The 24,224-nt window shown below is 41.6% G+C and overlaps 1 protein-coding gene across 1 annotated transcript in view; it reads right to left on the bottom strand.

Moving 5' to 3' along the window:
- Positions 1-24,224, bottom strand: part of ephb3a (eph receptor B3a) — a 33,400-nt gene that overhangs the window by 4,945 nt on the left and 4,231 nt on the right. Inside the window, exons 2-15 of the mRNA XM_026937018.3 lie at positions 23,723-23,787; positions 22,635-22,919; positions 21,889-22,276; positions 19,015-19,170; positions 11,745-12,074; positions 11,283-11,407; positions 8,989-9,145; positions 7,070-7,178; positions 6,064-6,116; positions 5,673-5,795; positions 4,423-4,670; positions 2,825-3,040; positions 1,160-1,309; positions 125-318 (exon numbers count right to left, since the gene is read on the bottom strand). Coding sequence (XP_026792819.2) covers positions 125-318; positions 1,160-1,309; positions 2,825-3,040; positions 4,423-4,670; positions 5,673-5,795; positions 6,064-6,116; positions 7,070-7,178; positions 8,989-9,145; positions 11,283-11,407; positions 11,745-12,074; positions 19,015-19,170; positions 21,889-22,276; positions 22,635-22,919; positions 23,723-23,787 — 2,599 coding nt within the window. The remainder of the gene's footprint in view (positions 1-124; positions 319-1,159; positions 1,310-2,824; positions 3,041-4,422; positions 4,671-5,672; positions 5,796-6,063; positions 6,117-7,069; positions 7,179-8,988; positions 9,146-11,282; positions 11,408-11,744; positions 12,075-19,014; positions 19,171-21,888; positions 22,277-22,634; positions 22,920-23,722; positions 23,788-24,224) is intronic.

The following is a 24,224-nucleotide window of genomic DNA, read 5'->3' as shown; positions in this document are numbered from 1 at the left end:
CAAATTAAATAAAATACAGAACAATGTTACATAAAGCCCTAAGTGTAAGCGTTATGAGTAATCAGCTTTGTGAGTGCAGACATTGAAATAATTCACACACACACACTCACACACACACACTTACCCTGAGTGTGCGGAGGTGAGTGTTTTGAGGCTGGCGGCGTTGCGTAGCAGCTTGTCCAGCGTGCTAACGATGTGGGCGAAGCGTGGCCGTGCGTTACGCTCCTTCAGCCAGCACTCGAGCATCAGTTGATGAAGAACGGCTGGACAGTCCATGGGTGGAGGAAGCCTGTAATCCTGCTCCACCGCGTTCATCACCTACGACAAGCCGACAAGACAAGAAGAAGGTCATGCTTGATGTCAAGTGCAATACTTTGTCAGTGTTGAATTTCGCTGGTATCGCTGAGGTATATTTGCAAAATATCTGTGCAGGTCAAATATGCACAGAATACTGGGAATTTGTGTTATTTATGTTCTCAAGTTCTTAGTCATTTTTAAGTTCTTTAAAAATTACAACCCAAATTTTATCAAAATTATTATATTTATTATTAAGTTCTTAAAGTTCTTGTGACTGGTCAGTTGAATTTAAATTAAAAAAAACAACAACCTGTAAATAATGTTAACTTGAATCTAATCTAATCAAATGTTTTCTATGAGTGGAACGTTCAGGAGGATGGCTCTAATAAATAGACAAAAATATTATATTACACATTTTAAAAATAGCTGGATTATGTTCATATTTTTTTTTTCCCAGTTTAATGGCTCCCTGCCTAAAAAAAAGTTTGTGAACCCCATAGCAGGTGAAGGGAAGTGAAACCTCATTTTTCATATTGTTTCAAATCCTTCTGAAGGGTTAAAACAGTTGAGCCAAAGATGCGAACGTTGCTAATAATGAGCGATGGCTAGTCCAGGCCAGTTAGCATTATGTAAATGACACTGTGCTGACGGCTTCCCAGGAGATTCTGCTCCACTGGTTAGCCACGTTAGCGCTTTTGGGCGATGTGATAAAGAGACAGCGCGTGCAGGTTTAATCCTTGCTTGGCAGTGCCTGCAGAGCGATGCTCAAGTCTATACACACACTCCATCTGTAAGAGTGAAAAGGCTGGAGAGTGCACCATGTGTGTGTGTATCTGTGTGTGCTGCAGTTTTTCTCACTCACATCCTGGTTGCTCATGTCCCAGTAGGGCCGCTCTCCAAACGACATCACCTCCCACATGACGATGCCGTAGCTCCACACGTCACTGGCTGTGGTGAACTTGCGGAAGGCGATGGCCTCGGGGGCTGTCCAGCGGATTGGGATTTTTCCACCCTGTGTGTGGAGAGAGAAACGCGCCCACGCGCCACATGAGCCGTTTGACGCCAGCTTCAAACCCACCAGATGCCTAATTAGAGTAGAGCCTGAACACTTTCTCACGGGCTTCCCTCCTCGCAGTGCGCTCGCTGATTTGGCAGAAATCTGACTATGGCACAAGCAGCAAGGACAAAGACGCTAATCAGTACACATGCTAATCGCATGAAAATGTCAGGCTAGCTGTGAAATACTGCATCAAGCCTGTGTCTTACGGTATGTCACCTCTGAAGGAGGCGTGGCCTGTGGGTCTGTCAGTCCTAATGGAGGAGGCCTGTTAGTCCTAGTGAAGGGGTGTGGCCTCTCTACCTGTCAGTCCGATCAGTTTTAATGATGGTGGAGTGTCCTATCTATCTATCAGGCCAAAAGATGGAGGCTTGGCCTATGTGTCTATCAGTCCTAATGAAGGAGGCGTGGCCTACGTATAAATCAGTGCTAGCAAAGGAGCCATGCCCTGTGTGCCTTAGTCTCAGTGCAAGAGGTGCAGCCTATATGGTCTTCAGTTTCAGTGAAGGAGGCATGGTCTATGTGCCTGTCAGTCCAAATTTTATATATATACATCGATCAGCCGTAACATTAAAACTACTGACAGGTGGAGTGAATAACATTGATTGTGGCACCTGTCAAGGGGTGGAATATATTAGGCAGCAAGGGAACACTCAGTTCTCAAAGTTGATATGTTGGAAGCAGGAAAAATGGGCAAGCGTAAGGATAGATGACTGGGTCAGAGCATCTCCAAAACCCCAGGTCTTGTGGGGTGTTCCAGTAGTACCTACCAAAAGTGATCCAAGGAAGGACATTGTTGCAGACCAAGTACACCCCTTCACGGCAACAGTATTCCCTAATTTCAGTGGCCTCTTTCAGCAGGATAATGCACCCTGCCACACTGCAGAAATTGTTCAGGAATGGTTTGAGGAAGAGCTGTTTTGGCAGCACAAGGGGGACCTACACAATATTAGGCAGGTGGTTTTAATGTTACGGCTGATCAGTGTATACATCTCAGTACGAGTGAAGGAGACGTGGTCTATGTGCCTGTCAGTCTCAGTGAAGGAGGTGTGGCCTATGTGCCTGTCAGTCTCAGTGAAGGAGGTGTGGCCTATGTGCCTGTCAGTCTCAATGAAGGAGGTGTGGCCTATATGTCTGTCAGTCCTAATGAAGAAGGCGTGGCTCATGCACCTATTAGTCTTAGTGAAGAGGCATGGTCTATGTGACTGTAAGTTCTGAGAATGGAGGTGTGGCTTATGTGCCTGTTAGGCCAAATGAAGGAGGTGTGATCTATGTGAATGTCAGTCCTATTGAATTAGGCATCTTTCACACATCGGGCAATACACGCAAAACAACATAATAGCACTGTAAATAGTTAGTAAATATTTTTTATATAGCTAGCCAAGCATTTAGCTGGTGCAGTAAAGCTTTAATTATAACTGAACTTTTTTTTTCCAGAATGTTGCTTCAAATAAGCACACACAAACTCACCAGGGAGCTGGTGTAGGTCGGGTCGGACGAGTTCTCGTCCAGAAAGCGTGAGAGGCCAAAGTCGGAAACTTTGCACACCAGGTTGCTGTTAACGAGGACGTTCCGTGCTGCCAAGTCGCGGTGGACGTAGTTCATGTCAGAGAGGTACTTCATTCCGGCCGCGATGCCTCGCAGCATGCCGACGAGCTGCGTCACCGTGAACCCGCCGTCGTTGAGCTGGAATAGGAATGACATCATCACATGTGAGATGATATAGTATGGCAGAATAATGTGATAAGAAAACATGAAATAGTTATACTGATATAGATCACAAATATGTTATTGCTAGGTGCAGTGATTTAATTAATTATAAAACATATATACAGGCATTTATTTTCTTTGTATGTTTGCAATATGGAGCTGCAGGTTTGCCAACAAGACAAATGTGTTACAGAAACAAGAAACATCAGTGACTTGACAATTGCTAGTGCGTTAACAAGTCTTAAATAATATTCTAGCATTTTCTCTTGCATTGCTATTGGAGTACTGAATTAAATTGAATTGAATTGAATGCTGTGCTCAGCTGTAAGATGATACTTTGGAATGTATGGTTATCATTCCAGTCTCAGCAGTGTTTATAGATGCATGACACCACACCACTCCGGGGCTAATCAGATTAATCTACACCACGGTTCTGCTCGACTGCCCTCGCGGCATTGTGTAATCCACTTCCAGATAACCGAGCGACATGGTTAGGAGGCTCCAAGCTAGAACTCCTTCATTCTGCTAATCCCGGCATGCATAATGTAGCTGTCATTTATGAAAAGTTTTGATCTCGGGAAATGGCAGCTGATAACGCGAGCAAAAGAGAAACCTCTACGACCCGATTCTCAGTCGAGAGACCACAGGAGTCATGCTGAGCCTCAAAGAGGAACCATCATTAGATCATTAACGGCTTGCACATGCTCCCGTTCAGTCACGGGGTTGTTTTTCTGCCATGCTGCTGATGATTCATGAAGTTTGCATCGGTTGGCAAAAGAAGAAGTGTGTGTACGTGTGTGTGTGGTGTCCTGAGGTAAGGAGAGTACACTCAGTGCTGTTAGGAGGTGACTTGAGAGACAGCCAGTCCCTTAAGTCTAAGGTTGACTCATGTTCTAGATGGTCATTGAGTGAAGTCTTTTCTAGAAGCTCATTTATCCACTGCGGTTTAGCACAGAGGTGATCTGGGGTTACTGCTGTCATAAGAGAACCCTGAGGTGGGACCAAGTTGTAAGGTGAATTAAGGTTATTTCTGGAAAAATCCCTTATGCTCGAGGCTTAGCAAGTTCTCCTGTCAACATGCAAAAATCACAGCGCTGTCTGCCTGGTCGTCTCTGTTTCATTAATTTATAGGCACAAAGATTCAGGAAACTAGCTCCTGGTTTGCATTTCCATTGCGCTGCATAGATGGTGAACATTATAGAAAATAACAAAAGTGAAGCAAATTGTTGCCAAAAAAAAAAAAAAAAAACTAAAAAACAATAGGAACCATATTCCAGGAACTCAAATCACCTTGGGTTCCTGAAAGTACCTGAAAAGGTTCCTGCAGTTCTGGTTTCACCAATAACGCCGGAACTCACCCTGAGGAAGGAGTCCAAAGCTCCGTTCTCCATGAACTCGGTAACTATCAGTACTGGGCAGCTCCTGGTCAACACTCCCTCCAGGTGGATGACGTTGGGGTGGTCGAACTGGCCCATGATGCTCGCCTCGGCCAGAAAGTCGCGTCTCTGACGCTCCGTGTAGCCCGCTTTCAGAGTCTTGATAGCCACGGCCACTTCCTTCCTGCCGGGCTGCTTTAGCCTCCCTCGACACACCTCTCCAAACTCCCCTGGAGGAAAGGAGAGAGGGAGGAGTGGTGGAAAGAAGAGAAGAAGACAGAAATACTGATTTGAGCTGAGGAAGGAGCACTTGTCATGATGGATTATGAGATGTTGAGAAGATAAAGAACACATGGAATGGTCATGTTTAAGTATGTGGAACAGAGAGAGAGTATTTGTACATTCATTTTTTATTTTTGAAATGAAAAATGGGAAAAAAGGAAATTCTGACACACTTAAATAGGAAATGAATTCATTTTTCCAGAAAAATAAAATATCAACTCATTAATTCAATCAGCCAAACGTGGACCTATAAAATCACACAGATACAGGTCAAGCGCTTCAGTTAGTAGCAGTTCTGCGGCGGAAACGTCTTTTTGATGAGAGAGGTCAGAGGATAACGGCCAGACTGGTTTGAGCTGACAGGAAGGCTATGGTAACTAAAATAACCACTCTTTACAACTGCAGTGAGCAGAAAAGCATCTCAGCATGCACAAAATGTCAAAATGGAAAGGCTACAACAGCAGAAGACCACACTCGGGGCTACTCCTGTCACCCAAGAACAGGAAGTGAACATCAACTGACCTGTACCTGTATGATTTTATGCAATGCATGATGGGCTGATTGGATAATTGCATGAATGAGCAGGTGTATATGTGGCCTGTTAGTGCAATTTTGAAACAAAAAAAATGAACACAGTGAACACAGTGCAGATGCCTAGGAAATCTGGAGTTCTTCCTATACAAGAGGAATTGAGAATTGAAAAAGTTTCAGGCTGACTGACGTAGCTCTTAATAACGGTAGCGTGTTACTGCTTTGTACACATGGCAGACCTTTGAGCGCTCCGTGCAGACGTTTGATGCTTCTCTCCTGCAATTGCTCATCGATTGTGTGAAAAAAAAAAACCCCACCAGCTATCAGCGCGCACTCGGATTAGACGTCGGCGCGATTCTGACACCCGATCTGTGGAGGAGGTGGGGTGTGAACTGACCGGTGTGAAATGGATTGTTTACCTGCTCCGATGACTTCCTCGATCTTCACGCAGGAGATGTCAATCTCACGGGCGAACTCGTGCACCGCCTCGTTGGGGTCCTCGTAAGTGAAAGGGTCGATGTAGACTTTCACACCCGGGGACACTGTGAGAGAAAAGGGGAGGGATCAATAAATACAGCAAATCTTTCCCATAACACATCAACGCATTGTTTTTTTTTTGTTTTTTTTGTGGGCTTTGTAATAATTTATTACACAAGCAAGTCTCTGGGTATCTGTACTGGGCTTCCTATGTACCTGTTTATATTAATTTTACATTTTTTGTCTGACTATCGTTAAGGGAAAAAAAAAGAGAAGATGGTGTGGGAACAACTGCTTAAAGCAACTGTTTATCACAAATCCAGCTTTACTCACCGTACTGCTGTAGCTTCTCTGTGTACTCCAGCTCAGAGCCTGTGCGCTGCCTCCTGAAACCAGACCAAAGGCGTTCACAGTGTGATCACGTACAACATTCGCTCCTAATGAGCGCGCCACGTTGTGCGCACTGTGTGGAACTGTTCGGCATTGATTTCACACTGCTGCACGGGAGTTCTGAATCACCGGAACAATGAGCGTAGCGGCTCGAGATTGCCTCATTCTCCACCGCAGACATAATTGCGCCATTACATGGTTGAAGTGAGCTGAACGCAGGTTGCGTACCACAAACTCTGCACAGAATGCCTCCGCATAGGGGGTCAGACTCTCCACGAACAGGAAGTTTATGTGGATTCGCTCGGCATCTATGCTTGGCTCATCAAGGTCTGGAAAGCTCAAGTCATCTCATTAGACCTCTTTTGTTTTGCTAACTTTGCATTAGGAAGGCGAGCGAATGAAAGGGAGTGGACGGTCCTGACAGAATGCGCCGTCTCCTCCCCCCATCACCTCCCCTCCTCCCATATTGATGGTTGTCGCCTAACAATAAAAGCCGCCTCTAATTAGCATCTCATCTCCAATGGAAATGGGCGGCGGAGACGAATGACATCTCATACAAGGCCACAGCAACACACACGCATTAGGACGGTGAAACAGAGTGCATGAATGAGAAAAGAGAACAAGGAGAAAAAGGGGGAGTGGGAATGATGGGGGACAATTTAGGAAGAATTGCTAACACAGAGTGCGCTCTCTGCAAAGTCTAAACTCTGAAATCGGCATTCTTTGCCCTCCTCTGCTACCACCAGCTGACGATCGACAGCACTTCTGCAAAATGGACATCTTTTTTTTGCAGATGCTTTTAAAAGAATGTTGAAAAAATACCAGACACTTATAAATATATTGCTTATTGTGTGACTGTCTGAGACGCAGTCTGCATTTATTTCACTAGTTGCAGCACAGTTAGCCTTATGGAAAAGCCAGGATAAGGGATTTGATTGGTCTCTCTCACCTGAGGCAGAGAACAGCGATGACCACTGTGGCCACGATGACGACGAAGCCGGCCAAGGCCGAGCCGATGATGAGGGGCAGCTGGTCCTGCACAGAGCGCTCCGGATCATCTGCAAGAGACGAGCAAAGGGAAAACAAAATTCAGCTATCAGCTGCGTTGCCAAAATGCCAAAAGATCTGCAAGTCATTTGCAAAGTGCTAAATCACATGTGCTAAGAGCTGCTACTACTAAAAGAGCATTAACAACTGTTTCCAGCAGTGATGCACAGAAAAGAAAATCAATGACTAAAATTAAAATTCAGGATAAACTGTACTGAAAAAATGCAAACAAACAAAAACAAAAAACTGTTTTATTTAAATAACTACAAGGTAATAAAAACACTATATTACTAAGAAATCGGTTATAAAACTATGCTGAGAATAAATAAAACAATTTTTTAAAAACTTTTTCTTCTGTGCTAAAAGGTAAAGTACAAGCCATATGTCTAAATACATGTACAACTGTTTCCATCAGTGATTTACTGAGAAAAAAATCACTGGCAAAATAAACAAAATATCCCACAAAGACACAAAAACACCTAAGGGCCGAGTTTCTTTCTTCTTATTATTGTTATTATAATAAGCTTTTGGATCGTTTTATTACGAGGTAATGAAAAACACTTTTATTGAAAAATCAGCCACAAGGCTAAGCTGAGAATAAATCAGACAGCTTATGAATCCACTAACAACTGTTTCCATCAGTGATGCACTGAAAAGCAAATCATTGGTCAAAACCTGAAACTGAAATTCAGGACACGATGGACTGAAAAAAAGCTTGAAGATTTAAAAAAATCTATATTTTCATACTATGTATCAATCATAAAAAAATATATTCAAACTTTTTTGTTTACATTTTCACTACTTTTTCAGTAAAAAATGTTTAAAAATGGTCAGACTGTATTGCTCCAGCAAGCTTCTCAAGCTTTATTGTTCATAAATACACCTCAGAAAGATGATAACTAGGGATGCACCGATGTATCAGCCAATAAAAGCAATTATCCGCTCTTTTAACACCACTAATCTGATTAGCCACTTTAAAGCTCGACATGGCAAGGAATATGACTAGGCTGCTTCAGCTAAAAAAGGACATTTGAGAGTAATGGAGATTATCGTACTGGAAGATCAACCATTCACCGTAGTGGAAGACACGGGCTTTCAGCGACTGGTAAAAACACCTCGAGTCTCGCTGCACAATACCGATTCGTTATTCTTAATGTCAGTGTTCTCTCTTTATAACTGAGACCAGTTACTCTGAAACGTGGAAAACACGTAGCTAGATACAGAAAGAATAAAGTTATTATTTACTATTATTATTTCTTTCAAAGTTGTGTAATTATTGTGTAATAATAAATTATCAGTAATTTGAAATAAGGTATAAAAAAAAACAGAACCACCAAACTATCGGGATCAGTATCATCAGACGTCATTCTTAAATATCCGTATCGGCGCAGAAATTTAGTATCGGTGCATCCCTGATGATAACGCCAGTCACACTGAGGTGTGAGATTTATTTTTTTTATATTATGTGATTATCCTTTCAAATGATTAATGTTTAGAATCATGTAGAATTTGTATTATATAAAGAAATAAATTGGGGTTTTTTTTTTTGTTCCGTTGAAGATCTGTGTCTCTGAGGCACCTTAAAGTCTGAAGTCTGAGGTTAAAGTCAGAGCGTGACCTAGTTATCTGTTTAAAGTGACGTCTAGGGTCAGTTTGTCAGACAGCGGCGGATAATTAACGCCAACGCGTCAGATAAATATGCAAATGAACATGCTCTGAGGTGTAACTGCGGATTGGCTGTCAAGTGTGTAGTATGTTCGCTCTAAAGGCAGCTTGTCTCTTTATTTCTGCCTAACTCCTGTCTGAAATGTAAGAACTCACCATGTAGACTGGTGCTGTAGTCCACTGGGTGACTGTAGCTGCCGTAGCCGGCCACGGTGCGAGCGCGAACCTGCACCGTGTACACCGTCCCCGCTTTCAGCCCCTCCACCCTCGCTGAGCTGGTCTGAGCTGTGACCGTGTGAGAGAAAGATTCACCCTGTCACACACACACACACACACACACACACACACACACGCTACAGTATCTAAACAATAGACAATGGATCATTGATCTGAGCTTTTGTATGTCCACTGCACCATTTAAAACCAGGACCGGGGGATTGCCAAGTCCCAATAACGCAGTCCATTGTCAAAGAAATTACAATCTGACGGCCACAAACTCTGAAATCAGGACTGCCAATGCCAAAAATATTGTAATATGTACAAAAGAACGTCATTATTTAATGAAATAATATTAAAGCTGTGGTTTTCCTAAACATCAAGGTGCTGGAAATGTTCTCATATTATTACATATATTATTACAGATAAAGAATATCTATGAGAATTATATAAGGAGAAACTCATTTATATGGTAAAATTAGTTTATTATTTGATTTTACATGCATTTACCATAGTTGCAATACTTTATTACAACTAATGCACTAGAAATACTAGAAGTTTTACTGATTCAATTCACAAAGCACAAATGTGTGTGGAAAACTGCAGACTTGGCAACCTTGATGTTTAAACATCCCACGAAAGTTAGTGTGAAGTATTACAAATATTAGTATGTTAATAAACTTAAGTGTTATATTAATCCATCCATACATCAAAAAAAAAACCCTAATCAAACCCGGAACGGAAAGTGGGCGTGGCCTAATTTTCTAACATGCCCGCTTGGTCGACGCCTCTCTAACTGAAACTCAAAGGAAGTACACAATTTATTGTTCAAGATTTGATTAAGCGGTGTTCACGAAACATCAGCCTTGTGATTGGTGAATGTAACATTAGCCACGCCCACGTTGCTTTTAAAAAGCTTGTAAATTATTCAAAGCGCATGTTGTATCCACAAGAACGACGTTAACCTAATTAGAAAGAAAGCAATCACCCATTTATGTTCCCTTGGACTTTAAATAGAGAAAAATGTTTTGAGATTAAGGGGAACGCGGCACGTCTGTCACAGCTCTGATGAAAACGAATGAGGAAAAAAAAAAAAACCTTGTGAAAAATGAATAGGAAAAAAAAAAGAAAAAAACATTATCCAGCACTTTGGGTGTTAACTGTTTGGCTGTAAGCACAGGCCATCTGTTCGCCCCATTTTTTAATTTTTTTAATTAACTTTATTTATACCCAAGGGGGCAATTGGGTTTTCACACATCCCAGCTTGGAACAAAACTGGGGCTGGAGCACAAACTCAGCCATTGTATGGACACTTGGAGATGTTAAGCAGTGTCTTAATAACAATAATAATAATAAGAAGAAGAAGACATTTTAATGGTCTCGGAGGAAAGCACAAAAAAACAAACACAAACTTCTGGTGCAGCTGAGCTTTACTAAAGTTTTTACAGAAATCTCATAAACACACACTAAATTACAACATGCTGTACGTATAACACGTTATGATACGTTATCGTTTCTATAGTAACCGCTCATTCACAGGGACGTCTACGGCCGATTCTCGTAATCTATCGTAATCTAACCTTAATAATTAACGGACTATAAAGCGTGCTGTTATGATGTATAGTTGTTGTTTTTTGGAAGGAGTCTCCAGTGTCAGCACTTTGATAAGCTCCGTTTTTTTGTCTTATCAACTTCAAGAGAGAGACTAACTTGTTTCGTGGATGTTCCTTAACATTAAACGTAACTATAAACGGAAAAAAGTATGCGTATGCAGTAAAATGTGTGAACATTTCGTGTGCTTATCTGCCATCTAGGAAAGAAATTTCACTGCAGTGTGTCTACAAGACATGCCCACTGCTCTTCTATTGGTCGTTTCTAAATAACCGTGCGCCTGTAATACGCCTGCGGTTAGACATCCAGCTACATGCAGCGACGGAGAAATTATATAACAAAGATATATATTCTATGTAGTATGTTCAAGCCTCTGTCGTTATGTGTCATGTTAGCTACCTCATCAACGCTTGATCATGCTAGCTATCCTAACTAAATTTCACGGAGCTTTCAAATTCTGTTGAGCTGAGATTCGTACAGCCAATATTCTGATCCACAGCAAGGAATTTTCCTCCAGTTATGTAAAACACATGGTACAATTTAATGCTAATTTTAAAAAAAAAGATGTGTAGGATTTTTATATTAAAAATCATAACAAGAGGATCAGTGTTGCTCTTTCTTACCTGCTCCTGATACTTGATCTCGTAATCTAAGATGACGCCGTTGGGTCGCTCTGGAGGCAGCCAGGACAGACTGAGGGTGCTCGCTGTGGAGCGCATGAGGTGCACCGTGGGTACAGCTGAAGGTGCTATAGAATCGAGAGAGAGAGAGAGAGAGAGAGGTATAGCAAAACACAATAATCAGCATTTCAGGACCCAAAGTGGCTGCCTTTGCTATAGCAATTAAAATTATGCGAAGTTTACTGCTGTGTGTTTTAGTTAAACACTGTTATGGGAATAGTGTGAAGAGCTGCGACAAGATGATCTCATCAAAAAAGGGCAGCAAAACACGCAGTCCTGCAGAGGCTTGAGGAGTCATTATGTCATCATTGTGGCACGCCTTTTGTTTTTGTTTTTTTGGAAATGTACACTAGGTTTATTGACAAGCAAGAACAGTGACAAGCAGACGAGCTGATCCTCACTCACCCGCCTGATTGGTGGTTATATTGACGGTGGCGTAGCGCGGCGTGATGGGGCTCTTGGGTGAGACGCCGTTGACGGCCTGGATCTCGAAGCTGTAGTGTGTGTGAGCTTGCAGGTTCCTGATGGCTGCGTGTCTCTCGGCGAGGCCCAGGCGCCGTGGTGCGACCTCCACGTTGTCGTCGCAGCGCACACAGGTGTCGTGCTCGCACTTTTTACACACCACGTTATATACGAGGTCGGCTCGGCCGCCTGAGTCACGTGGCTCCGCCCACTCTAGAGACACAGATGTCTCGTTTATGCTGGATATCACGCTGAGAGGGGCTGAAGGGACAGCTGGAGACAGAGACGGAGAGAAACGCTCAAACGAGATAGTTCCTCTTATCACAAACATTATAGCAGCTATAAACAGTCATTCCTTCACCGGCTTCTCCTTTTCTTTCTCTTGAAGTTAGTAAGACAATAAAAGTACAGCTTGTCACGTTACCAAGAAACCAGAAAGCGCAAACTTTTCACTCTTGGTGAAAAATGAGTTTGCCCATTTAAACCCTGCTGTTTCTGTCTTTCGTTGCGAAGTCTTATCATGCATTCATGTTGTTAAGTCTGAGACTTGTTTTCTCAGTTTCTCTGTTTCCTGATTTTGACACGCACTTGTTCTTCGGGTTTATTAATATGAATGTTCCTTGTCTGACAAGCTCTAATAAATACCATGCTGAGTTTACGTGTCCCGTCTCTGATGCCCGCATGTGACAATTTCCTGAGCTAGGAACACTGAGGGTTTAAGCAACCGAGATAGTAAAGTTACCATGAAAAATTTTTTTAGGAAGTTTTACTTTTTTCATTTTGAGACCTGCTGGAAAACACGCCAGAACTCGCAGCATTACACTGCAAACCTAAATGAAGTGTGTACAGTCCTGAATTGCAGTGACGACAACAACAAAAAAAAGAAAGTAGAAAAATAAAAGAAAAATAAAAGAAAAATAGAAGTATATACATAGATGAAATTTCAAAAAAAATGTAGGCAAAAACCTGATCACAGCACTACTGTAAAATGCTGTTTCAGGTCTTGAACTGCTTCTGATGGCCCTCAAGAAGTTTCTCAAAGCTTTGAGTGTTTAGTCTTTCAGTAACAGTAAGAAGACACGTAAACAGCAAGGCGTCATATGTGAAAGTTCAAATAAATTAACAAGTTAAACACGCAAATATACTTCACTTTCACCACGTGTATGTGCACGCACACAGCTGCTACGTGAACTGCATTGCTCACATACTCGCTTGTGCATCTTATGTACATCTGTAGGATTAAAAGCAGAATCCACTAAGTCCACTGACACATCAGAGCCAAAACAGAGCTGTCCGTCATGTTTACAGGTCGAATTGTAAAGTTAAGTGATTTCATGCGGAGTGAAGTTAAACAGACTGCCGAGATCCGTTTTTTTTTTAAACTTTCTGCTGTCGGCGTGATTGTTGTCATCTCAAATTGAAAACTCTCACTGTACATTCAAGAGTATTTAGTAATCTTGAAAATGTGGCACTCAAAACAGACCTTTTGGTAGATTTAAGAGGTTTTTAAATCTCAAACACTATCAGTAAGATGTGATTTGAGACACGGTGTTAGTTTGTTTACTCAGGTGGGGACACAGTGTCACATGGTGCTATACTGCCTCCACTATTTATGTTGTTGTTGCACCACACGGACACGTCACGTTAATTTCTGAGGACTTGCACAAGTGACTGTAGGATATGTGAGACGGCTATCTTGCGTATGTGTAGTTAACAGCAAGTATAAATCAGCCTTAATGCTGTGGGGGGGCATTTATTTTTGCTGCCGTGGTTTGGGTCCACTGCAAATCAGAACAGTGTTCTAGTTAATCCCACAGAGGCAAACTTCACACGCCAACCATGTCTTTGCTCGTCGACTCCATTTGGGAGAAGATGGAAAATTGTATAAATGTAATTTTTTTTGCTAGACTGTCACTTTAAGTTAAAGTTGATGGATCCGGTTGAAAATTGAAGCAGACGTTTTGCTGTGTGACGATGCTCAGAGCTGGAGCAGGGCAGCATCGTTTCGAGCGGTACGGATTAACCGTAAGGGTTTTTTCATTTATTTATAACTTATATTCTATTAAAACAGCGCTGCACGATAACGTGAAATTAACCGTGGTCATCAAGAACACGCTGACGGTCTTTTGAGGGAAAATGCTCACACTGGTGGTTGAAGGAATGAAAAAAATGTATATATGATCCTCTTTTTTGGCGATTTCTAATTATCATCAAATTCAGAAAACATGCACGTGATTTACATTGAAAATTTAAAGTCGTCTCTGACCTTGTTACTTTTTTAATTTGCTTGATTTATTTCAGCTCACATTATCACATCATGTCCTGTGTTTTATTCTTCTTATATCACAGTAATTTGCCAACGATTACTAATTCAAGTACGTTATAATTTTTAACCATTTATAGTTACATTTAATGTTAAAGAACGTCCACGAAACAAGTCAGTACGCGTTATCACGTAGGTTATAGCAGCTATAAACAGTCGTTCCTCGACCAGCCTCTCTTTTTCTCTGACCGTTACAAAGCTCTGATGCTTTTTCTTTGTAACATCATGTTTTTAATCCATATATTATTAGTCTTATTTTTCCAACAGGTGAAACATCTCTTCCTCAATACCTGCTTATTGATTTCGTTAATTAGGGTTTTAGCTTTAAGCCAATTTCTAGTAATTACCCTTTCAACAGCTGTGAGAAGTGTTTTAACTCAGTTTCCTCCCTCCTTCGAGGTGAGACAAGCCCTGAATTATTGCCCAGCTTCGATGTGCTCCTGGGAGTGTGAATTAAACAAATGGCTTGGCAACTCTAGAATATATGCACATGATTTACATCTAGAATGCCACACTGTCTCCAAAAAACTTGGAAGATGTTTGCTTTTAATTTCAGGACTAATAAAGAATCTAATCTATTTTTTCCCCCCATTTGGATTCTTTTGACTTTTGGGAGAATTGAGAGCTCCTTTTCCATTTTCACAATTCTTTACCCTTCACTTGTTATGCTATGCTTCGACTGAAACATCTGTCAAATAAATAAATGCAAATTTATTCGAATAATCTCTGCCATAAATGTATTTAAACGAATCCCAATTTATTTTCCAATTATTCCAATTATTTAAAGTGAACACTGTTTAAAAATCAAGACTCTAAACGCTAAAACTATGTCCCATCCGTAAAAGTCAAATTATTAATTATATATTCTTATAATCTATATTATATATTCAAAATATAAAATAAATAACACATGTGGTAAGTGATATTAAGCGTATCAACTGAGCTTAAACATATGCAAGCACTGTACAGATTAATGGTCACTTTTCAAACATATATACATACATAAAAAATCCTGGTTGTGAAATCCTGGTCTCAAAAGTATTGGCACCCCACAAATAACATTCGGGCATTTTCATATTTTTTGGGTTCATTATCTTGCTAAAGGTTCCATCTACGGTCAAGTTTTAGCCTGGTAACAGACACAAATATGCTCCCGGTGTTACGACACAGGATACGATCCCAACTGTAGGTGCTGCGTTTTATGAGACAGAAGAGCTTTTCCTGTGCAGCCTATTCAATCAGCCCTTGTTCTAGAAAAAAAAAATTTCAAAACATGTAAGTGGGAAAATCATTTTGTTTATTGTTTCTTACTGAAAGGTGCCAATAATTCTGGAGTCGATTCTAACTGTCCTGTCTGAGATCCCTGGATTCGAGCCTTCTGTCTGTTGTCTCGGATAACGCCAGTCTATTGCAGTATTGAACAGCATGATGTTGCACAGTGTAATAGCGTATAATGCGGCATTACATTAGGTTACAGTAGAGCAGGAGTGTGCAAACCTTCCAGCATTATTGAAACAGCTTGTGAGCTACCTTACAAGTATAATTAGATTTGGCCCACTACTAAAGAAGATAAAAAAAAATCTGTTTCTATTTTGAACTTCTGCAGTCCAATAAAAAAACTATCAAAGCCTCATCACCCTCCTCATCCTCTCCTCTCACTATTCTTCAGGCACTAAAGAAAGAAAGAGAATATATTCATTATAATGTTTTTAATCATGAGCTTGGAGTATTAATAAGACTCTTTTCTAACATACAGCACTAAGTGCTTACTATTAAGTGAGTCATCTAAATTAATAGGCAGCAGATGGTTATTGCAAAGTGATTATATCTGTTGTTGCTAATTATTTAATTATGAATTATTACAGGTAACCTGTGGCCCTCGATGTCATTTCTTTTATCTCCATCTGCTCCCTAGTTTGAGAAAGTCTGAACACTATGCAAAACCATACTGTTACAAAATAATGCAATATAATTTCACAACACTGTTTCAAAACTGACAACAGATTTAAATTTAAAGGGAAGTCCAGTTCTATTCAACACAACACCATTATTACAATCTTTTATATGATATTACAGCTACTACAACACCTGTTTCTATCTATTACAGCTATTACTACACTTCCTGCAATCTATTAATTACACCTATTACAATCTATTACAATCTATTACAACGCCTAGTACAATCTATTACAACGCCTAGTACAATCTATTACGCCTATTACAATCTATTACACCTATTACAGCACATATTACAATCTATTACAGCGCCTAGTACAATCTATTACGCCTATTACAATCTATTACACCTATTACAGCACATATTACAATCTATTACAGCGCCTAGTACAATCTATTACGCCTATTACAACATGTATTACAATCTATTACGCCTATTACAGCACATATTACAATCTATTACAACACCTAGTACAATCTATTACACCTATTACAATCTATTACACCTATTACAGCACATATTACAATCTATTACAGCGCCTAGTACAATCTATTACGCCTATTACAACATGTATTACAATCTATTACGCCTATTACAGCACATATTACAATCTATTACAACACCTAGTACAATCTATTACACCTATTACAATCTATTACACCTATTACAGCACATATTACAATCTATTACAGCGCCTAGTACAATCTATTACACCTATTAAAATCTATTACGCCTATTACAGCACATATTACAATCTATTATACACCTATTACAGTATGTACTGCAATCTGTTACACCTATGACAACAACTACAGTCTACTAGAATACGGTACACCTTTTACTCTCTATTATACCCATTGCAACACCTATAACGATATAGTATAAGCAAATACACCTATGACAACAACTATTACAATTAATTACACCTTTTAGAAAATCTAGCGCATTCTATTAAACCTACAACAACTACTACAATCTATTATATTATACATCTCTGACAATACATTACAATCGATTATACTTATTGCCACACCCATCACAACCTAGCACACCTAAAACATCTAATACAATCTAGTACTATTACAACAGCTATTACAATATATTACTATCATTTCTACATATGACAACAACTATTACAATCTAGCACAACTATGACAACACTACTACTACTACTACTACAATCTATTACACGTATTACAACATCTATTACAATCATTTACACCTATTACAACTGCTACACCTATGACAACACCCAGACTACAACCTAGTACACCTATAACAACATCTATTACAATCTAACAACAGCTATTGCAATCCATCACACCTATTACAACTATTACATTTATGACAACACCTAGACTACAACGTAGTACACCTATAACAACATCTATTACAACACTTGTTACAATTTAACAACAGCTATTGCAATCCATCACACCTATTACAACAACTATTACATTTATGACAACAACTAGACTCAACCTAGTACACCTATAACAACATCTATTACAATCTAGTACAACTATGACAACACCTACTACAATCTATTACACACATTACAACATCTATTACAATCATTTACACCTATTACAACAACTGCTACATCTATGACAACAACCAGATAACAACCTAGAACACTGACAACAACATCTATTACAATCTGGTACAACTATTACAACACATTACAACACTTATTACACTCTTACAAAACCTATTACAATCTATTACTTGTATTACCACACTCATAACAATCAAGTACATTTATGACAACATCTATAACAATCCTTTACACCTATTACAACACCTATTACACCTATGACAAAAACAAGACTACAACCTAGTACAACTAATACAATCTTTTATAATATATCCCACCTATTACTACAATTATTACAATCATTTACACCTATTCCAACAACTAGATTATAACCTAGTTCACCTATTACCTACCCATTACTAACTAACATAACTATAATAACACCTATTACAATCTATTACAATCTACTCTACCTATTACAACAGCCATTACAACCTAGTACAACTATTACAACACATATTACAAACTAGTACACCTACTATCTTACCCATTACAAACTAATACAACTACAACAACAACTAATACAATCTACTCGACCTATTACAACAGCCATTGCATCCTAGTACAACTATTACAACACCTATTACACTCCATAATTACAGTGTTATTATGATAGTTGTACACAACAGGTTATTCTGGGTGTGATATTGAACAGGGAAAAACAGACCTGAAGGTACTCAAGTGTTACATGGGGAGTTTTTAGCTCCTCGCTGTGCTACATGGATCTTAGCCTGGACTCTTAACTCGTATACAAGCAGACACTCCGGCGTGTGAAAGCTCACACTGCTCAACTCTACCAGATCAAATCTAATCCCTCAAAGGGTCAGAAAAAAGCAGGCGTTTATTCCGAGTCACTTCGATCGAATCAGCTAATCGCTTGCACATATTCATTCCAAATGCGTCGCCCTCTCGAAGGAGCCCTCGTCTGACAGGACGGATTTCAGAACCGATGGATCTCGCTTGGAGAGTTAGAATGCAAAGTAATTAAAAGCAGAGGCTGCAGTTAGACCAAACGAGCCTCTGGGAAAAAATTCTAATCTGACTTTTTTTTTTCCTTCCTGACTGATATTAAGTGCACACTCCTCTGTGAAATCCATTCATAACATGCAATCTTTTCGGCACTGTAAATAATTGAGCCGTTTGTTGCACAGGCTTGCGTGAGTGCATGCAATATTGCTGATTCAATCCACGTGCATGTGTGCAATTAGCCTAAGGCTAAGTGGTTCCGGGATTCGCTTTGATAATGGCGAGGAAGGTGGCCTTTATTGCTTTTTTATTCAGTGTCATCAGGCAAATTAAACATGTTCAACAAGGCAGGGAAACACAGGAGACTCACTGGTGCAGGGCGAGTCAGGAGAGTCGCCGTCGGCGCGGTAGTACCCGTTCTGACACGGGCACACGCTGGACGCGGCGGACGTGGCCCGGCTGAAGGGTGGACACGGGGTGCAGAAGCCTTCTCCCTGCTTGGACTTGAAGGAGCCGGGCGTGCATGCTGAGAAGGACAGGAAGCAGAAGAAAAGGTCACTCAGGCAGCAACACAAGGTTTTGCCTTTCTGGCATGTTTGGACGTACTGGACTTACTTTGGACATACTTTTGGACATGGTGGATATACCACTGACATCTTGAATACTTTGTACATACCTTGGATATAACGAGCATACTTTGGACATACTGGATAGTAAATATTCTTTGGACACATTGGACATACTTTGGACATACTGAGTGAACGCAGAACATATTGAATACACTCTGGATATATTGGCAATATTCTGGACATAATTTGACAATATTTGACATTCTTTGAGCATAACATATTTTGAACATACTAGACATACTTTGGACATACTAAACATGTTTTGGATATACTGGACAAACCTTAGGCACTGGATATTCTTTGTGCATATTGTACATATCGGATATACTTTGGACACATTGGACATACTTTCCAGTCTGATCTACAAACCTATGTTATGCTGTGAACTCATATGGTGCTGACTTTTTTCATAATTTCTGTCTCATTGAATCATTACACTGAAAGAAAAATAATGGCACCCCATAGCATCACCTTGCAATGGGATCAGTGTTGGCTATTGGCTAAAACAGAAATTTTTATCAGTATGGTATCAGAAATGTAGCAGGATAATTACTAGAGCCCAGATGTGGCATTTATTGGAAGATAGTGATGCGTTTCTACAAGATTTAACAAGATGAAATGCTGAACAGCATGTGCTTTTTTGCTGTAGACGACATCAGCACACCACACCCTCCTCCATCCCATTCTGAATGGAATCGATGTGGAAATAGCTTGAAGAGCGCAGAGTCACATTGGAATGCCGGCTGCCTGCGTTATTGCTCTACACACTGCAGCAGCTGAATTACACCTCAGCTACCGGGCCTGCTTCAGTATTCCACCCATGATATATATTAGTTCCTGACTGAAGGAGAGTGTGTGAGGATAATAAGAAAGTGGAAAATCCAAGCGAGTGGCCCCTTAACAGGCGCGGTGCTCTGCATTCAGATAGGTACAGGGTGAAGTAGGGAGGATGAGAGGAGAGAGAGAGAGAGAGAGAGAGAGAGAGTAGGGGAAAATAATAGCCAGAGAAAGAGAGATATGGAGAGAGAGACAAAGACAGAGAGAGAGCAATAGAGAGAGAGACATATGGTGGGAGAGAAAGAGAGACATTGTGGGAGAGAGAGAGAGAGAGAGAGAGAGAGAGAGAGATAAGGTAGGAAAGGAGACAATATTAGCCAGAGAGAGAAAGAGAAAGAGAGAGAGAGACCTATGGACAGAAAGAGACATTGTGAGAGAGAAAGTAATGAGGAGGAACAGTGAGGGGGAGAGGTACAAGGAGAGATTTGGTACAAGAGAGAGTTTAGGTAAGATAGAGAAGGAGAGAGAACAATGGGGAAGAGATGTAGAAAGATGGATGTGGTGAGAGAGAGTTAGCAGTAGAGAATGCGAGAGGTTTCAGAACAGAGGCAGAGGGTGGGTGAGAGACATGCATAAAAATTTGAGAGAGAGAAAATGAACAGGTTAGATACAGATAGAGGAAAGCTTAAGCAAATGAGAGAGAGAGAGGGTGATGGAAATAACAGGATGGACAGACAGATACATAGTGAGAGACAGGGAGAGTGACAGCATGCCCAGGCTGACAGATAAATACTAACAGAGCTGCCTGAGGTAAGCGTTAGCTGTGTCCAGCCAGAGAGGTGATAGAGGAAATTAAACCCCCACCTCTATCCTCACTCTCTATCTCGCTACACAAATAACCCACCCCCCACACCATCCAGCCTTCCCAGCTCTTGGCCGAGTGGTGGTCTGGTGGCTCGCAACGACTCCACAGGGAATCATCTATCAGTCCTTTAAGGCTTGCCCTTAACCTTGAGCGACCATATGGAAACGAATGAAGCTCGTTTGAACTCTGAACTCTGAGGAACTCCACTGCATCTGCAAGTTGCTTCTTTATTACTCCAGTCTGTCTCGACTTTCACCCCCCATACCCCTCCCTGTCTGGCCCTCTCTTTGCCTATCTTATATTTGTTTGTCCCTTTAAGATCCCCCACTATCTCTCTCTTGCCCATTCAGCCTCTCTCACTGGCTCACGGTTAGTACACCCCCCTCTCTTTTTCGGCAGTACCATCCGTCTCCGCTCTATCGCTCTGTTAGGACCTTGTCAGATCTGTCAGGAGCGGCTCTTGCTGGAAGCTTTGTTCTCTGACGCTGCTGCAGTCCTCCACCCGTTACTGATCGGCTTTTCTCTCCCTCTGTTCAGCTTGCTCCAGCTTGGAGGAGACACGGGAGTGTGCACACACCAGCTGTAGCCAATCCCTTACATTCTTCCAAACATAAAGAGCTTCTACAAATCCGCCTGTCCGTCTAATTCGTAGTGAAACTCTAATTCTAATTCGCACTGAAAGCCCCTCTCTTGAGTTCTGTGAGCCTTGTGACTAACAACTTCACCGTCCAATTAGTTCTTCCATGTTTAATCCTTTTAAGCCATTGAGGAACCTGATAATTCACTGTATCTGTGCTGAGAAAAGAGCCAAAGGCCCCTTTCTGACCTCAAAATCATCACTAATGGTGTTAAAAGAAATAAAACCCACCTTACGACCTTGGCATCCATGCTTTCCAAACTGTACTATGTGCCAGAAAATTCTCAAAACAGTCTTCTAGGAATAGGCACTTAAGGCCAGATAAACCCCACTCACCCTGACACTGGGTGTCTTTCTTAGCTGGCTCAAAGCCCGGCATGCAGGTGCAGGATCCCACGGGAACCATCCACTCGCCGTCTCCGTTGCAGTAGAGCTTGAGCGGGACCGACACCTCGACAGCATTAGGTACGCATGCGCCGGTGGCGATGACCAGAGAGGTGGCCTCTGCACCTGTCGCTGTTTCGGGGAAGACCGCGAAGCTGGCAATGGTAGTGGAGCACTTCTTGAAGAAAACCCGGGCGGAGATCAGGGACATGCAAGCGCCCAGGTCCTGGAAGGCCAGGTAGAAACCGGCTTTGGAGAGTGGTCCAAAGCTGCGTAATTTGGTGTTGACGATCCCCGCCTCTAGCAAAGAGAAGCTCTCATCAGGGGCAATGGTGTCCACCTGGAGGCGAAGAGTCAGAGGTTCAAGATTTGGTCAAGGCAGATTTGCCAATGGGCATACATCTTAAAAGAAAAACTTAAAACAGTAAACAGCACTCCTTTTTTTATAGGTGTGTTCTAATGTGCAAGTTTGACACTCTATACATATACTTAATGTCTCCCAATTGGAAACTTGGCTCCCATCTGACATCACGTAAAAAACAAAGATGATTGATGTGTTTTATCTTTATATTTTGACAATATAGTCACCTAAAATTTAATGTCATCAGCATTTAACATCATCATGTATTTATTCCAAACAAAAATAACCCCACCCCTCTCTCCCACACAATTCCCCCAACACCTCAGTCCCATCTGACCTTCACGTAAGGATTCTCCCGCCATGGTGGGCTGTTTGCCGTCGCCGTGTCTCCATCTGACTCGTAGTAAAACAGGTTGAAAGTCTCTTTGCAGGAGCCGGGGATGTTGGGAATGCTGGCACAATCTCGCACGGAGAACTTGAGCTCCACGTAGACGCGCAGCACACCTCTGCGTGGGATGAAGTCTGTCCGAAGCCAGTTGTTCTGGTTGGGCTCCAGCACATTACACACCTGGTACGTGCGGATGGGGTTCATGGAGTCGTCGTAGCCGCTGACCTCCTCCCACTACGAGGAAAGAGTGAGTGTTATGAGAAAAGAGAAAAGTATGATGGGAGAACTGTCAAGAGAGGGGGCAGAATCATGTAAAGGCTGTTTGAGGTTATACTGGTCATTTAATTGGCAGATGAGGATCAGATCCTCTGAGAATTAAATAAGTTCTGGCTCTCATCATCCTTAAAAAGATCTACAGGTTGCATCCAAGCATTGTTTCAAGCTTCGGACCAGACATAATGCTCTCCAAAACGCCTGAGTGAATTCTCATTCAGCAATCTGGGTAAATGTAATCCATTTTCCAAGGTGACATTTGGGTCGGGGAACTTCGCGCTACACAATTAAGAAGCGGTGCGGCGAGGGGGAAAGCATGTGTTTATCTCGGGGCGCGCGGGAGCGCATTACTTATAATGATGTATGGGTTTCGACACGCCAGACAACGAGCGCCAGCCAGCAGAAAGGACCGGACCGCTTAAGATTGTTGCCATGGCAACCCATCGTTTCCATTGACTGACTCTGCATGCAGAGTCCAAAGACAAATCGTACTATGGGAGCTGGGTGGAAAGGGGGTGGAGGGGGTTGGGTGGTTTGGGAGAGGTCTGTCAAGCTTAAGGTCAGAATGTGTGCTGCTTAATTCCCTTACCAGTCATACGGCAACGTATTTCAGATGTAGGAGGAAAAATATATTTTTTTTCACAAATGGAAGCTGCCTTAGGGAGAAATCTTTTCATCCGTGGAGCCTGTTTTCCTTTGTCCTTTGTCTATAAACATGAGTGTGTAGGTAGGCAACTACAGACAGACACTACACTCGTACTCACCCCACTTTCTGGATAGGTGGTCCACGCTAGCTCGGTTGTGGCCCACTTGCTGTCCATAAGTGTCTCTGTAAGCCGAAGATAATCAGTAAACAAATATATCCAAACATAATGAAACATTGCATGCATCCAGGCCCTGTCCCCTTCCAAACCCGAGCTCATCACGGATTAGCATTCTCTCTCTGCATTATCTGCTGCATGCCTAATCACTATTTTTGTGCCAGCATATAGATAAAGCTGCCTTCGTTTATCTATCCTCAACAGCAAAAGCCTGTGGCTTAGATGGAATAAGGTCCTGTTGCTTTGCCCATACAGAGGCACGCAGCACCCCCCCGGGGCATTTACTGTCCTCTAAATATACTCCAATCAGTGGAGCAAAACTAGCCGGCGCGCGGCTAGCGCACATGCTAATGTTTTATTCACTTTGTTGAGGCGCCGCTCGATGAGGCTGAGCGCTCGCTTCAAATTAGCGCCGCTCTCACATCTGCGAGCTCCTGCATGAAAT

The sequence above is a fragment of the Pangasianodon hypophthalmus genome, chromosome 4 (assembly GCF_027358585.1).
Source record: "Pangasianodon hypophthalmus isolate fPanHyp1 chromosome 4, fPanHyp1.pri, whole genome shotgun sequence".
In the NCBI taxonomy this organism is placed as follows: domain Eukaryota; kingdom Metazoa; phylum Chordata; class Actinopteri; order Siluriformes; family Pangasiidae; genus Pangasianodon; species Pangasianodon hypophthalmus.
Note: the sequence above shows the minus strand (reverse complement) of the source record. Positions and strands in the feature narration are given on the sequence as shown.